The sequence below is a fragment of the Microcaecilia unicolor genome, chromosome 14 (assembly GCF_901765095.1).
Source record: "Microcaecilia unicolor chromosome 14, aMicUni1.1, whole genome shotgun sequence".
Lineage (NCBI taxonomy): Eukaryota > Metazoa > Chordata > Amphibia > Gymnophiona > Siphonopidae > Microcaecilia > Microcaecilia unicolor.
This window is the reverse complement of record NC_044044.1, coordinates 19,900,180-19,913,719: the sequence shown is the minus strand read 5'-3', so window position 1 is coordinate 19,913,719 and position 13,540 is coordinate 19,900,180. Positions and strand designations below refer to the sequence as shown.

General features: G+C 45.4%; 2 protein-coding genes across 2 annotated transcripts in view; one reads left to right on the top strand and one right to left on the bottom strand.

Annotated features, from left to right (window-relative positions):
• LOC115458308 (extracellular calcium-sensing receptor-like) overlaps nucleotides 1-12,861 on the bottom strand; it is a 33,043-nt gene extending 20,182 nt beyond the window's left edge. Inside the window, exon 1 of the mRNA XM_030188187.1 lies at nucleotides 12,826-12,861. Within this exon, the coding sequence (XP_030044047.1) occupies nucleotides 12,826-12,836 (11 nt within the window). The 5' untranslated portion in view covers nucleotides 12,837-12,861. The remainder of the gene's footprint in view (nucleotides 1-12,825) is intronic.
• MED11 (mediator complex subunit 11) lies at nucleotides 1,327-10,427 on the top strand. The gene is made up of 3 exons (XM_030188188.1): nucleotides 1,327-1,462; nucleotides 5,758-5,888; nucleotides 9,485-10,427. Exons 1-3 carry the CDS (start codon nucleotides 1,375-1,377, stop codon nucleotides 9,617-9,619), a joined length of 354 nt encoding a protein of 117 aa, XP_030044048.1. The 5' UTR covers nucleotides 1,327-1,374; the 3' UTR covers nucleotides 9,620-10,427.
• Nucleotides 12,862-13,540: the final 679 nt, after the last annotated feature.

Genomic DNA, 13,540 nt, shown 5'->3' with positions numbered 1-13,540 from the left:
TACATTTGTACCCCGCGCTTTCCCACTCATGGCAGGCTCAATGCGGCTTACATGGGGCAATGGAGGGTTAAGTGACTTGCCCAGAGTCACAAGGAGCTGCCTGTGCCAGGAATCGAACTCATAGTATCTATTTTATTTTTGTTACATTTGTACCCCGCGCTTTCCCACTCATGGCAGGCTCAATGCGGCTTACATGGGGCAATGGAGGGTTAAGTGACTTGCCCAGAGTCACAAGGAGCTGCCTGTGCCTGAAGTGGGAATCGAACTCAGTTCCTCAGGACCAAAGTCCACCACCCTAACCACTAGGCCACTCCTCCACAATTGTGCTTTGAGCTGACAATTAGGCTGACAACTTGAACGTGGGTTGATCGATTTTTCATTTTTCAGTTTTGATATTGCCATGTGACAGGGTAGGTGGTTTATTATCTGTTCTTCACATTTTATTTTTTGTTGTAGGACTTAATGACTATCCACTGGAGCAGTGATTCTCTGCTCGGCGTTCTTATACCCTGAAGAAGCCCATCGGTGAAACGGGTCCGTTGGTTGGGGATGCCCGTTCAAGATGCTGCTATTAGCTAAGTGGTAACCCTAGTAGCGCTTCAGAAACGTCAAGTAGTAGTAGTAGTAGTAGTTTTTGTCTTTTGAAGTTTGTTACACACAGCATAATTTCTACAAAAAATCTTTCGAAAAAAATATTTCCACATAAAGGGAGGAGGTGGGGGGATAAGACCAATTATGAAAGAAAGTACGGTGACTCCTTTGGGAATAGTTTCAGCAGTCTTGCTGTCTGTCACCTTTCTGAGGGCTTTCCCCTCTTCTGCCAAACTTTGTTACCCTGCACATTTGTAACAAATGTAACAAATAATATAAATAAATACAATAAGGAATAAGGATATCCTCACTGAAATATGGCCATCTGTATTGTATAGTACAGTATAGAAAAATTAATACAAAATACAGAGTTTATAATTGCTGTTTCTACCAGCTACAATAATTTGTGAAGCTCTTTTAGTGACATTCAGTTTTGATTTCCATGGTATTTACATCAGCATATGGGAAGCTTAAAATTTTTTTTAAAAGATATCCAATAAGTAAAAAAAAAAAACCCCCAAATAAACCCTTTTGTCCTCCACCTTCTAAAGCACTGCCTATCCAACCGCAACAGCTTTAGAGACTTGGACCACGTATAGACACTCTTATGTCTAACACTCTTTTGCTATTGTTTTGGTTGCACCAAAATGGCTGCGAGCTCCGCCTACCGGCTTCAGCTCACACAATGGACTAGATAGGCTCGCTTCGTTTCCTGGTTTTTTTTTTAATGAATGACGTACATCCGGTGCGCGATTGCGTAATCTCTGCGTGCCGCGGAGGTTAATGATGGCGACGCACGGGGTAGCGAGTGAGAGGCTGCGAACGCTGGAAGAAATCGAGAAGGAGATTGCGACCGTGCTGCAGACTGCTGGTACTGGAATTCCCCCCTCCCCCCCACCGAATCTCCTCCTGCCACCCCAGGCCCTGTGAACCCTGAGTCCCATTCGTTAGTTTGTGACCCTTTTCCTACGTAACAGCTGCTCTCATCTCTCCCAACGCTCCTCCCCAGGAACTCCGCTCACTGGGTAAATCTCTCTTATCTGCATCCTTCTCCTCCACTGCAAACTGCAGACTCCGTTCCTTTTATCTTGCTGCACCATATGCATGGAATATTTTATGTATTTACTAGCCGTTAAGCTTGTAAAAAACGGGCAAGTATTGCAGCCCTCCTCTCTGCCCTGGCCTCACCCCATCCACCGATCCTCCCCCCCCCCCCCATATCCAGCGACCCTCCTCTTTCCCTTGGCCTCCCCCCACCCCCCATGTCCAGCAACCCTCCTCTGTGCCCTGCTCTCACCCCAAGTCCAGCAACCATGGCCTCTCCTCCCTGCCCTCCCCCCATGTCCAGCTACCCTCATTGCCGCCACTCTCTCCCCCCTCTGTGCCGGGACCCCTGCACTGACCTGACAGCGCCTCTCACCTCCGTGCGAAAGCGCTACAGGCAGCAGCAGATCGCTCTGCTACTGCCTGCTGTGCTTCCACAAGGAGGTGAGAGGCGCTGTCAGGTCAGTGCAGGGGGCCCGATACGGAGGGGGGGGGGGGATGGAGGTTGTTTCGCGCGATGTTCCTTTCCAGGCGGCAGCGGCGGCGTCCGACAATTCGACTCTGTTTCCCTCTCTGTTCTGCCCTCTGACGTCTTGACGTGAGGGCGGGACAGAGAGGGAAGTCTGTACTGCACATTTGCAAGTGAGTACGGTCACTTGCCGCTTATATGTTTGATTGCATTTGTATCCCACATTATCCCACCTATTTGCAGGTTCAGTGTGGCTTACATAGTTTTGTAAACATGGTCATTACAGGATAGCAGATGCATTTAGTATTGTGTAGAAATTAAGTGAGGGAAGGAAGGAAGGAAGGGAGTGGTTAGGGTAATAATAGGAGGTGGATTTCCTGAGCCGGTTTCGTCAAGCCTCATCTCTGGCCGTCTTCAAATCTAGGCTAAAAACCCACCTTTTCCATGCTGCTTTCAACTCCTAACCCCTACTCACCTTTTAATCCTCCCTTCAACTGTCCCTTATCCCTGATAGGTCCTGTCTGTCCTAACCCTTATCCCTCACTTGCCTTGTCTGTCTGTCCAAGTTAGATTGTAAGCTCTATCGAGCAGGGACTGTCTCTCCATGTTCTAGTGTAAAGTGCTGCGTACGTCCGGTAGCGCTATAGAAATGCTAAGTAGTAGTAGTAGTCCTCCCACCATGTGTATTGCCTCTTACCCCAGACCTGTAACAGCTGCTTCCCCCCCCCCCCCCCCCCACATGGGTATTATCCGACTCTTGTCACAGTTGTTTCCTCCACACGTCTATTACATAGTAACATAGTAGATGACGGCACAAAAAGACCTGCACGGTCCATCCAGTCTGCCCAACAAGAAAAACTCATATTTGCTACTTTTTGTGTATACCCTACTTTGATTTGTACCTGTCCTTTTCAGGGCACAGACAGTATAAGTCTGCCCTGCACCATCCCCGCCTCCTGCCACCGGCTCAGACCGTATAAGTCTGCCCAGCACTATCCCCGCCTCCCAACCACCAGCCCCACCTCCCACCACTGGCTCTGGCACAGACCGTATAAGTCTGCCCAGCACTATCCCCGCCTCCCAACCACCAGTCCCGCTTCCCACCACTGGCTCTGGCACAGACCGTATAAGTCTGCCCAGCACTATCCCCGCCTCTCAACCACCAGCCCCGCCTCCCGATCTTGACTAAGCTCCTGAGGATCCATTTATTCTGCACAGGATTCCTTTATGCTTATCCCACGCATGTATGAATTCCGTTACTGTTTTCATTTCCACCACCTCCCGCGGGAGGGCATTCCAAGCATCCACTACTCTCTCCGTGAAAAAATACTTCCTAACAAAACATAAAAAAGCACACCACAGCACCACAGTAATACGAGCAAGCAAAAACATGGCCAAAACCACCCCCCCCCCCCCCGCAAAAAAAACCCTTGACCCACCCTCCAAGCCCCCTGCCACACCCTCTCAGATCACCTTCCCCCCCCCCCCCTTGGTGAGAAACACACAATAACACAAAAATGCAGACACTAGCACCCAACCTCCCAGTCCGCCCCACCCTCTCTCACTTTCACACACACACTCTCTGTGTCACACACACAGTGATGCAGGCTCACAGATTACCAAACACGCCCCCTCCAAGCCCCCCAAACGAGCAAGACTCCTGTACCTGTAAGATAAAAGCGATACAACAAAACAGCCAACCCCTCCAAGTTCACCAGACACCTCCCTACCAAAGTTACACCACAACAAACACACACACGCTGATACTCCCCCCCCCCCACACTCCAACTTTGCCCCACCCTCTATCACATACACAAAATATCTTTGTGACACACATGATCTTTGTCTCTCACACTCACAACCGCCGCCCCCCCCCCCCCCCCCAAAAAAAAAAACACACACAAAAAAACACACACACACAAACACTGATGCGCAACATGGAGACATGGACACTCACTCTCTCCCCGTCACACCCTCTCAGTTCTCCCCCCCCCCTCGCCGCCCCTCCCCCCCAACCATTCTGAGACACACACAAAATCACACAAACACAGACACTCACCCCCAACCTCCAAGTCTACACAACCCTCTCTCACTTTCACACACACACACACAAACTATCTCTGTGAAACACACACACATACACTCTCTGTGAGACACACAGAGTGATGACGCCTCACAGATAGCCACACAAGCCCCCTACCCACACATCATCTCTCTCTCACACATACTCCTTCCCATGCATCACTCTCGGACACACCACTCACTTCATGTAACTGTCAGACTTACTGTCTCCTAACAGAGTACTACAATAAATAATTGAAAATACATGAGAATTGAGACACTGCCCATTTCATTTCTAGCAGAACACTGGACACACAGAAAACAACTGTGCCACCAAATAACATTACACACAACACAAAAATGTAAATTAATCATTACCATGACATCACAATTATCCTAAATATCCCTTTCAAAACATTAATTGCAAAAAACAAATACCTTACTAGCACCCGTTTAATTGGTCTCAGAAATGGGCCTTTTTTGCTAGTTATTTTATAAAGGAAAGTATGCTATTACCTGAGTCCCCCACACGGCTATTACCCAGACCTCTGCTCTGCCCCCAGACCTGTAACAGCTGCTTTTCCCCCACCCATGGGTATTACCCGACTCCTGTCACAGTTGTTTCCTCCACACACATATTTTATTTTTGTTACATTTGTACCCCGCTCTCCCACTCATGGCAGGCTCAATGCGGCTTACATGGGGCAATGGAGGGTTAAGTGACTTGCCCAGAGTCACAAGGAGCTGCCCGTGCCTGAAGTGGGAATCGAACCCAGTTCCCCAGGACCAGAGTCCACCACCCTAACCACTAGGCCACTCCTCCACACGTCTATTACCCAGACCTCTGCCCTGCCCCCAGACCTGTAACAGCTGCTTTCCCCCCACCCATGGTCATTACTTGACTCCTGTCACAGTTGTTTCCTCCACACGTATATTACCCGAGTCCTGTAACAGCAGCTCCCCCCACACGTCTATTACCTGAGACCTCTGCTGTGCCCCCCCAGACCTGTAACTGCCCCCCCCACGTGTATTACCTGAGACCTGTACAGCTGCTGCTCCTACCACCACATGTAGTACCTGTAACAACTGCCCCCCCCATGTTTACCACCTGAGACCTCTTTACTGTCCCTAGACCTGTAACTGCCCTCCCCCACATGTATTACTAGAGACATCTGTTCAGGCCTCAGATCTGTAAGAACTGCTCCCCTTCTTATTACTTGAGATCTGTCCTCTGCCTCCAGACCTGCCATGGCTGCCCCACTCCCACTTGTATTGAGACTTCTGCTGTGTACCTAGACTGTAACAGCTGTACCTCTCCCACTCCAGCTTCCTGGCTTATTGTTGGAAACCTCTGCCCTCCCACCTTATTACCCATGATCTTGTTCCTCCAAGCCTCTTACCTATAACCATTGTCTTTCCTGGTTTGTTACAACTGCTCTCTTCTCCCACACTTGCCACCTCCACTCTCCTTCCCAGGTCTGCTGGCTGTGACCTCATGCTTACCTGTGATTCCCCCCTCCCCCCCCCCAAGGACTTTGATTCCTGCTCCTTCCTATTATGACTGTTCCTTCTCTTTGCATGTGCCTGTCCAGGGACTGTGACCCTTGAACTCTCGAAGGAGAAACCCAATGAGCGTTTGTTGGACCGTCAGGCAGCACAGTTTGTGGCTTCCGTACAAAAAGTGGAATCTGAGCTATCCAACCAGATCCGCTACCTGACCCAGGTGAGAGGCAGAACCTCTTAAGAGCTAGGATTCCTAAAGACAGAGCGTTATAATGAAAGAGCTTGCAAATTTGTAACATTTTCCTTTTATGCTACCAAGTCAAATTGTGTATGGAGGTTGTTGGGGAGGGTGCTGCAGGTCTGCAAACTTTTCGTGGGTATCTTGACTGGACACCTGAGGAAGTTGGAACTCACTGGGGTTTTGACTTTTTCACAAAGGCCATACTTTTCACAAAGGCTGACAGGCATGCCATATGATGACATCAATGTAATTTATCTAGAAGACATTCTGGCTACGTTGAGTAGCGTTCATTCTTCTGTCTGCTTCAACTACACTTCCTCTTACTAATTTTTTTTTTTTATTGCACTTGTATCCCACATTTTCCCACCTCTTTGCAGGCGCAGTGTGGCTTACAAAACATCATGGATAATGGAAATGAAAAGAGAATAGGCATTTGGTGTTACAGAAGGATGTTGGATTGCATGCTAATGGAATACATTTTTTTTTTTTGTTACATTTGTACCCCGCGCTTTTTCCCACTCATGGCAGGCTCAATACGGCAGGCAATGGAGGGTTAAGTGACTTGCCCAGAGTCACAAGGAACTGTCTGTGCCTGAAGTGGAAATTGAACTCAGTTCCTCAGTTTCCCAGGACCAAAGTCCACCACCCTAATCACTAGGCCACTCCTCCACTGATAATAATATAATAGAAAGCTTTATTAACATTTCTGGAAATATATAAGAGTTTCACATGATTTGATCTTTGTGGTATATCTTGTCGAAGAGATGGGTCTTTAGTAGTTTACTAATGCACCAACTCCCCAGTCTTATGCCCCATTACTAACAGATGCCCACTACTCTTCTTCTCTACATTCTCTGTGTCCTTTGAACACTAAAAAAATATATATCAGAATTAGAAAAGATACAGAGAAGGGCAAAAAAGGATTAAGGGGATGGAGCAACTCTCACATTGTATATTAATTGTATATTGTATATTAATGAGAGCCTTGACTCAGATTACAAATTCAGCAGGACACAAATCACACCTTTGAATCATTGTGGGTTGAAATTCCATGTAGAAAAGGAAAAAGGACGGTGATAGGAGTGCACTACTGTCCGCCTCGCCAGGATGAGCAGGAGGACGCAGAAATGATAAAAGGAATCAGAGACTCAAACAAAATGGGCAATGCGATAATAATGGGTGACTTCAATTACCCAAATATAGACTGGGCAAATGTGACATCGGGACATGCTAGAGAGGTACAATTCCTTGATGAAATCAAGGACAGCTTTATGGAGCAGCTGGTGCAGGAGCTGACGAGAGAAGGAAAAGTTGTAGACTTGGTCCTTAATGGAGCGCATGATCTGGTGGGAACGTTATGGTACTGGGGCCGCTTGATAACAGTGATCATAATATGATCAGTTTTGATATCAATCTTGAAGTAACTATACATAGGAAGTCAAATACATTAACGTTTAACTTTAAAAAGGAGACTATGATAAAATGAGAAGAACGTTGAAGGAAAAACTTAGGGGGGCAACTGAGAGGGTAAAAACTGTACAACAGGCGTGGACGCTATTAAAAAATACCGTCCTGGAGGCCCAGGCCAAACATATTCCGCAAATTAGAAAAGAAAGACGGAAGTAAAAAAGACAGCCGGCGTGGTTAAAAAGTGAGGTGAAGGAAGCTATTAGGGCTAAAAGAAACGCCTTCAGAAAATGGAAGAAGGAACCGACTAATTGGCATTGTACGTATGTGGACGATTCCCACCCAGTTAAAGTGTGAGACCTTACCGCTAAGTGAATGGGTGGCGGTAAGGTCTCAGTCCCAAGATGGACACGTGCCAATTTTCATTTTGCTGCATGTCCATTTTCCACTAAGAAAAAAAAAAAAAGACATTTTTTACAGGTGCGCTGAAAAATGATTCTGCGCGTGTCCAAAACACGCACCTAAACTAATGCAAGCCATTTTTCAGTGCATCTTCGTAAAAGGTCCCCTGAAACAACTAATGCAAGCATTACCGTTTCAAAAGACAATTCTAAATCAGAAGATTTTCAGCTCTCTATTCCCCGTACTTGGAATCAAAATATGGAACTCTCTACCTATTCCCATCAGAACACAAAACAGCTACCTCAACTTCAGGAAGAGGCTAAAAACCTTTCTCTTTCCAAAGACTGCTTCATAATAATCCTGAATTGAAACATACTCTGGACTTGGCGATCGCCTTGACGGTATTATGTAAGCCACATTGAGCCTGCTAATGGGTGGGAAAATCTGGGATACAAATGTTACAAATAAATAAATAAATAAAATAAGTGTGCATAAATACAAATTCCAGTCGTTCAAGTATTGGTCCTAGATCCTAAGATATTTTGTAGAGCCCTGCCATAAAATATTTGAAATTTAATGTGGACAAATTGAAAGTGATGCATATTGGGAAGAATAATCCGAATCATAGGAGTCATCACTCAAGAAAAAGACCTACCGTATTTTTCGGACTATAAGACGCACTTTTTTCCCCCAAAATTTTGGAGGAAAGTGGGGGGTGCGTCTTATAGTCCGAAGGTAGCGAGTTCGGGATCGCCCTCCCCTACTTACGTGACGCGATGTTCCCTGGTGGTCTAGTGACGTCGGGGTAGGAAAGAGCCCCCTCTTTCCTGCCCAGCGCGCTGCTCTCCGTCCTCCTGACTGGTTCCTGACTGTCTCGAGGACGGAGAGTAGCGCGCTGGGCAGGAAAGAGGGGGCTCTTTCCTGCCCCGACGTCACTATACCACCAGGGAACATCGCGTCACGTAAGTAGGGGAGGACGATCCCGAACTCGGACAAGACGCACCGGAGCACTTAGGTTTTAGAGGAGGGAAAAAGGAAATTTTTTTTTTTCCTATTTCCCTCCTCTAAAACCTAGGTGCGTCTTATGGTCCTGTGCGTCTTATGGTCCGAAAAATACGGTAGGTGTCCTTGTAGACAATACACTGAAATCTTCTGCTGAGTGTATGATGGTGGCCAAAAAAAAAAGCAAACAGGATTCTAGGAATTATTAGAAAAGAGATGTAGAATAAGACCAAAAATACTCTGTATCACTCCATGGTGCATCCTCACCTTGAGTATTGTGTTCAATGAAATTACATAGAAATGCTTTAAAAAAAAAATAGGAGGAAATATTTTTTTCACTCAAAGAATAGTTAAGTTCTGGAACTCATTGCCTGAAGATGTGGTATCAGTGGTAAGCATATCTGTGTTTAAAAAAAGGTTTTGGACAAGTTCCTGGAGGAAAAGTCCATAGTCTTGTTACTGAGAGAGGTATAGGGAAGCCACTGCTTGCCCCAGGATTGATAACATGAAATGTTGCTACTATTTGGGTTTCTGCCAGGTACTTGCGACCTGGATTGGCCACTGCTGGAAGCAGGACACTGGGCTAGATAGACCATTGGTCTGACCCAGTATGTCTATTCTTATGTTCTTATATTAATCTATAGCATAGTGTACTATCACGAGTGCAATAAAGGGGGAAGTGATGATTGTGGGGAAAGTGAGGATGGTGTCAATTGACAGATGTTTACAGTTTTATGGAATTAATGTGGTTGTGTTTCAAACAGGTGGCAACAGGACAGCCCCATGAAGGCTCAAGTTACTCCGCCCGAAAGGACTGTCAGATGGCTTTGAACTGTGCTGATTATGCTCGTGTTAAACTTGGAGAACTTTCCAAGACTTGTGAACAGATGCTGGAGTAACTATAACTTACTTGCACACTGATACAACAGGAAAAGTCTTATATTACAGTGTGACTTTTAGCCTGATACTGAGGTAGTCATTTCATATCTCAAGGAGAACCGTGTACCTTAGGATGATTCCCCCAGATTGGGGACTGTGTATGTGTCCTAAGGACACCCTGTGGCCCTTGAGGACTGTCGGTGAACACCACTGCAGTAGTGAGAAAACTGAGAGGAATATACAGGATGATGGTATTTCAAATGATCAAATAATGGAGACTGCTGAGAGGAGGCGATGGGGAGAAAGTAAGGATCTATGTAACTAAGTCATTCAGATTGCCCTACTGGATATTCACAGTCTGTGAATATTTTTATCCAGGAACACAGGATCCAGTTTTTAAAACAGAAGTACGCATATACCGTACTTTCACTTTAAAAGTAGCTGTGTTTCATCTGTTTTTTTTAATAATAATAATAATTATTATTATTATTATTATTATGTGTGTTCTTATGCTAATAAACAGATAAGAGTTGGAAAAGCAATATGTGCCTGTTAATTTTCTATTACAGACATGGGACCACCACCTTTAAATGAGAGTGAAAGTATTCATGTTGTTCCAGATGGCTACTTCTTGTCAGGGCAGTTTTCAGACAGCCAGTTTGTGTGATTAGGTCACTATTTATTCAATAACTGGATTTGAATATGGCAGGATAACTTTCAGGCAGCCAGTGTGTGTGATTACATCACTATTTACTCCATGAAAGGCTTTGAAAATTGCCCCCTCCATTGGGTCACTCCCAGGGGATATAGCAGGAAGTAAATATACTGGTGTGAAAGGGAGTGAAGAGCAGTGCTTATAAGTACATAAGTAATGCCACACTGGGAAAAGACCAAGGGTCCATCGAGCCCAGCATCCTGTCCACGACAGCGGCCAATCCAGGCCAAGGGCACCTGGCGAGCTTCCCAAACGTACATTCTATACATGTTATTCCTGGAATTGTGGATTTTTCCCAAGTCCATTTAGTAGCGGTTTATGGACTTGTCCTTTAGGAAACTGTCTAACCCCTTTTTAAACTCTGCCAAGCTAACCTCCTTGCCTCTGTGCTTTTGAGGATGAGCACATAGTAATGGTAAGAGAAAATTGAATAGGTAAGTTTACTCACAGGTCTAGTGTGCCCTTGAAAGGAGAACAGTGATTGCTTTCCTTGCGGTGCTCCATTTATAGAAAGAGCATTTTCAAATAATGTTCTGTTTCAGGCTTTTTTTAATGAATTATAAGGATTTCCCTATTGGATCAGACCAAAGGTCCATCTAGTCCAATATACTAACAGTTCATGGACTTTACCTCCAGGAATTTCCTCGCCCTGCACCATATATAGAAAGGAGAGCATTTTCCAGTCATGTTATGTTTGAAACTTTTTTTTAAATGACTGTAAGAATTTCTCTACCCATCCTCATCCTCCGCTGCAGTCTCTGGAGCACTGACAATCACATTTTGGATATAACCCTCCCCCATTCACAGACCCATTGATAAATCTCCAACCAACCCCTCCCATCTCCTCCTAACAGAAAGAATACAAATTGAAGGAGATGTACTAAAATAATATAAACCTCACAAGTTTGCTGTTGTTTTCAATGCGAATGTTTGGTGGGGGTCATTGAATATGGCAGCAAGCTCTGTCCACTGGCTTCAGCCCAAAGAATGAGCCCGATAGGCTCATGCTGTCTCTTGTTTTATACCTCCTTGGTCCCAAAGTGGTTTGTTTGAGAACAGGAGACGGCATGAAGTCACAAAGTTGAAACCACTTAGATTAGTCTGTTTCCCCTTTCCTGCGCAGCTGTCATTCCGCATAAGCTCAAAACAAAGCAAACAAACCTATGAGCTGCTGCATCCATGTCATTCTTTATTGTTGGTAGCATTTTTATTTAATCTCACTTATATTTTCAAACGTGCTAGCTTGTGCAGCATACGGATGTACACAGAGGAAATATACAGTCTGTGCCAGAGCCGGTGGTGGGAAGCGGGACTGGTGGTTGGGAGGTGGGGATAGTGCTGGGCAGACTTACACGGTCTGTGCCGGAGCCGGTGGTTGGGAGGCAGGGATAGTGCTGAGTAGACTTATACGGTCTGTGCCCTGAAGAATACAGGTACAAATCAATGTAGGGTATACACAAAATTAGCACATGAGTTATCTTGTTGGGCAGACTGGATGGACCGTGCAGGTCTTTTTCTGCCATCATCTACTATGTTACTATGTATAATAAGGAATGACTTTTCATACAGTAGGTAGAGTAGTAATTTGTTATAAATTGTAATCAGGGTGTCATTGGGATGGGCTGGTTATAGAAACACCCTAGCATGTATTATATTACTGCACAGATTTTTTTTTTCCTCCAGGTAAAGGACCACAATATGATGAGAATCAGGTGCTCAACATTCAGAGTTTCTATTTATTTACTTATTTATGACATTTATAGCCTACATTAAACATGAATTAGGTTGAAACCTGGGAGCATTTAAAACCTTTTTTTCCCCTGTGCCTAGAAAGAGGGTTTGTGTGAACTTGCTCCTTTTGTTTTGTAGAATGCAATGGTATATTATAAAAATGCACTTTGGAATTTGTTGCCAGAGAATGTAGTAAAAGCAGTTAGCTTAGCGGGGTTTTAAAAAAAGATTTGGCTAGCTTTCTAAAAGAAAAAAAAATCCATAAGCCATTATTAAATGGCTTGCGGAAAATTCACTGATTATTTCTAACGTAAGCAGCATAAAATGTATTGTACTGTTTTGGGACCTTACCAGGTACTTCCAACCTGGATTGGCTACTGTTAGAAACAAGATGCTGGGCTTGATGGACCTTTGGTCTATATCCCAGTATGGCAATACTTAAGTTCTCATGCCTTGGTTGTGCTGGTACTCTATACTCATCTTTGCACCCGGCTTATATGTGTACCATTCATTAATAAACAGATTTAAACAAAAATATAGCAGAAACCAATTCCAGTCACCCAATAGAAAATAAATTAAAAATTTTCTAGCTTTGTGGTCTGGTGCCTTTATTCCTCTAACCATATTGGTCCCAGTTTCCAGTTCCTCTATTATCTTTGAAGTTATAGCTTCCTGTAGATTGGATCCAAGATTTACCCGAACCCCTATATCTCTTTAACTCCCTCCCTCTGCCTTCCTAAACTTGCTCCCCACACTTCACCACCGATCTTTCAAACTCACCATTCGTCCATTAATTTTTCTGTTACGGGTCGAGCTTCTCTGTCCTTTCACCTCGATGTCCAGTAGTAGCAGTAGCCTATTTTCCTTTCTACCATCCCCAGTCAGCATTCAACAGTCCTTTTCTGTGCGCAGCCGCAGTCCTGACGTCAGAAGCAGAGAAAAAAAAAAATCACAGCGCGGGGCCCCGTGATCCGGGCCCCGCGCGCGCGCGCACTCTGCGTCTGTCGGTCTCGCCCCCCCCCTACGACGGGACGTCTTACGTCAGAGGGTGTGGTACACCACCGCCAGGTGCAAAAGCAAGCTGGTGAGGTTGGTAAGAGGTTTCGCGCGCTCTTGTTCTTTCTGCTGATTTTTATGTTACCGGGGAAGGTTTTTTTTTTTGTTTGTTTGTTTTCCCGGTAGCGGCGGAGGAATTAACTTTTTTTTGCCTACTCGCTCAATTGTACCTACTTTCGGGACACAGGCTCTGGGCAAAAAAAAAAATTGGGGGCTGCACTATTTCTTTTTTTTTTCCCCTTTCCTTCGCCGGCGGCCTGGTATCTGCCCCCCCCCCCCCCCCTTTCCCCACGTTCCTCAGAGGCGGCCTCAGCGATTCATTTGCGCTGGTCCGACCAGAAGGCTTTTGTCTGCTGCGTTGCGCATAAATGACTGCGGCCGCTTCTGAGGTATATCGGGGGGGGGGGGGTATGAAATGTATTTTATATGTTTGCGGGGG

Bases quoted from the DNA above. Each gene is read 5' to 3' on its own strand.
- MED11 (XM_030188188.1), top strand. From the start codon at position 1,375: ATGATGGCGACGCACGGGGTAGCGAGTGAGAGGCTGCGAACGCTGGAA. The intron at 1,463-5,757 runs GTACTGGAATTC...GTGCCTGTCCAG, and splicing joins GACCGTGCTGCAGACTGCTG to GGACTGTGACCCTTGAACTC. The intron at 5,889-9,484 runs GTGAGAGGCAGA...TGTTTCAAACAG, and splicing joins AGATCCGCTACCTGACCCAG to GTGGCAACAGGACAGCCCCA.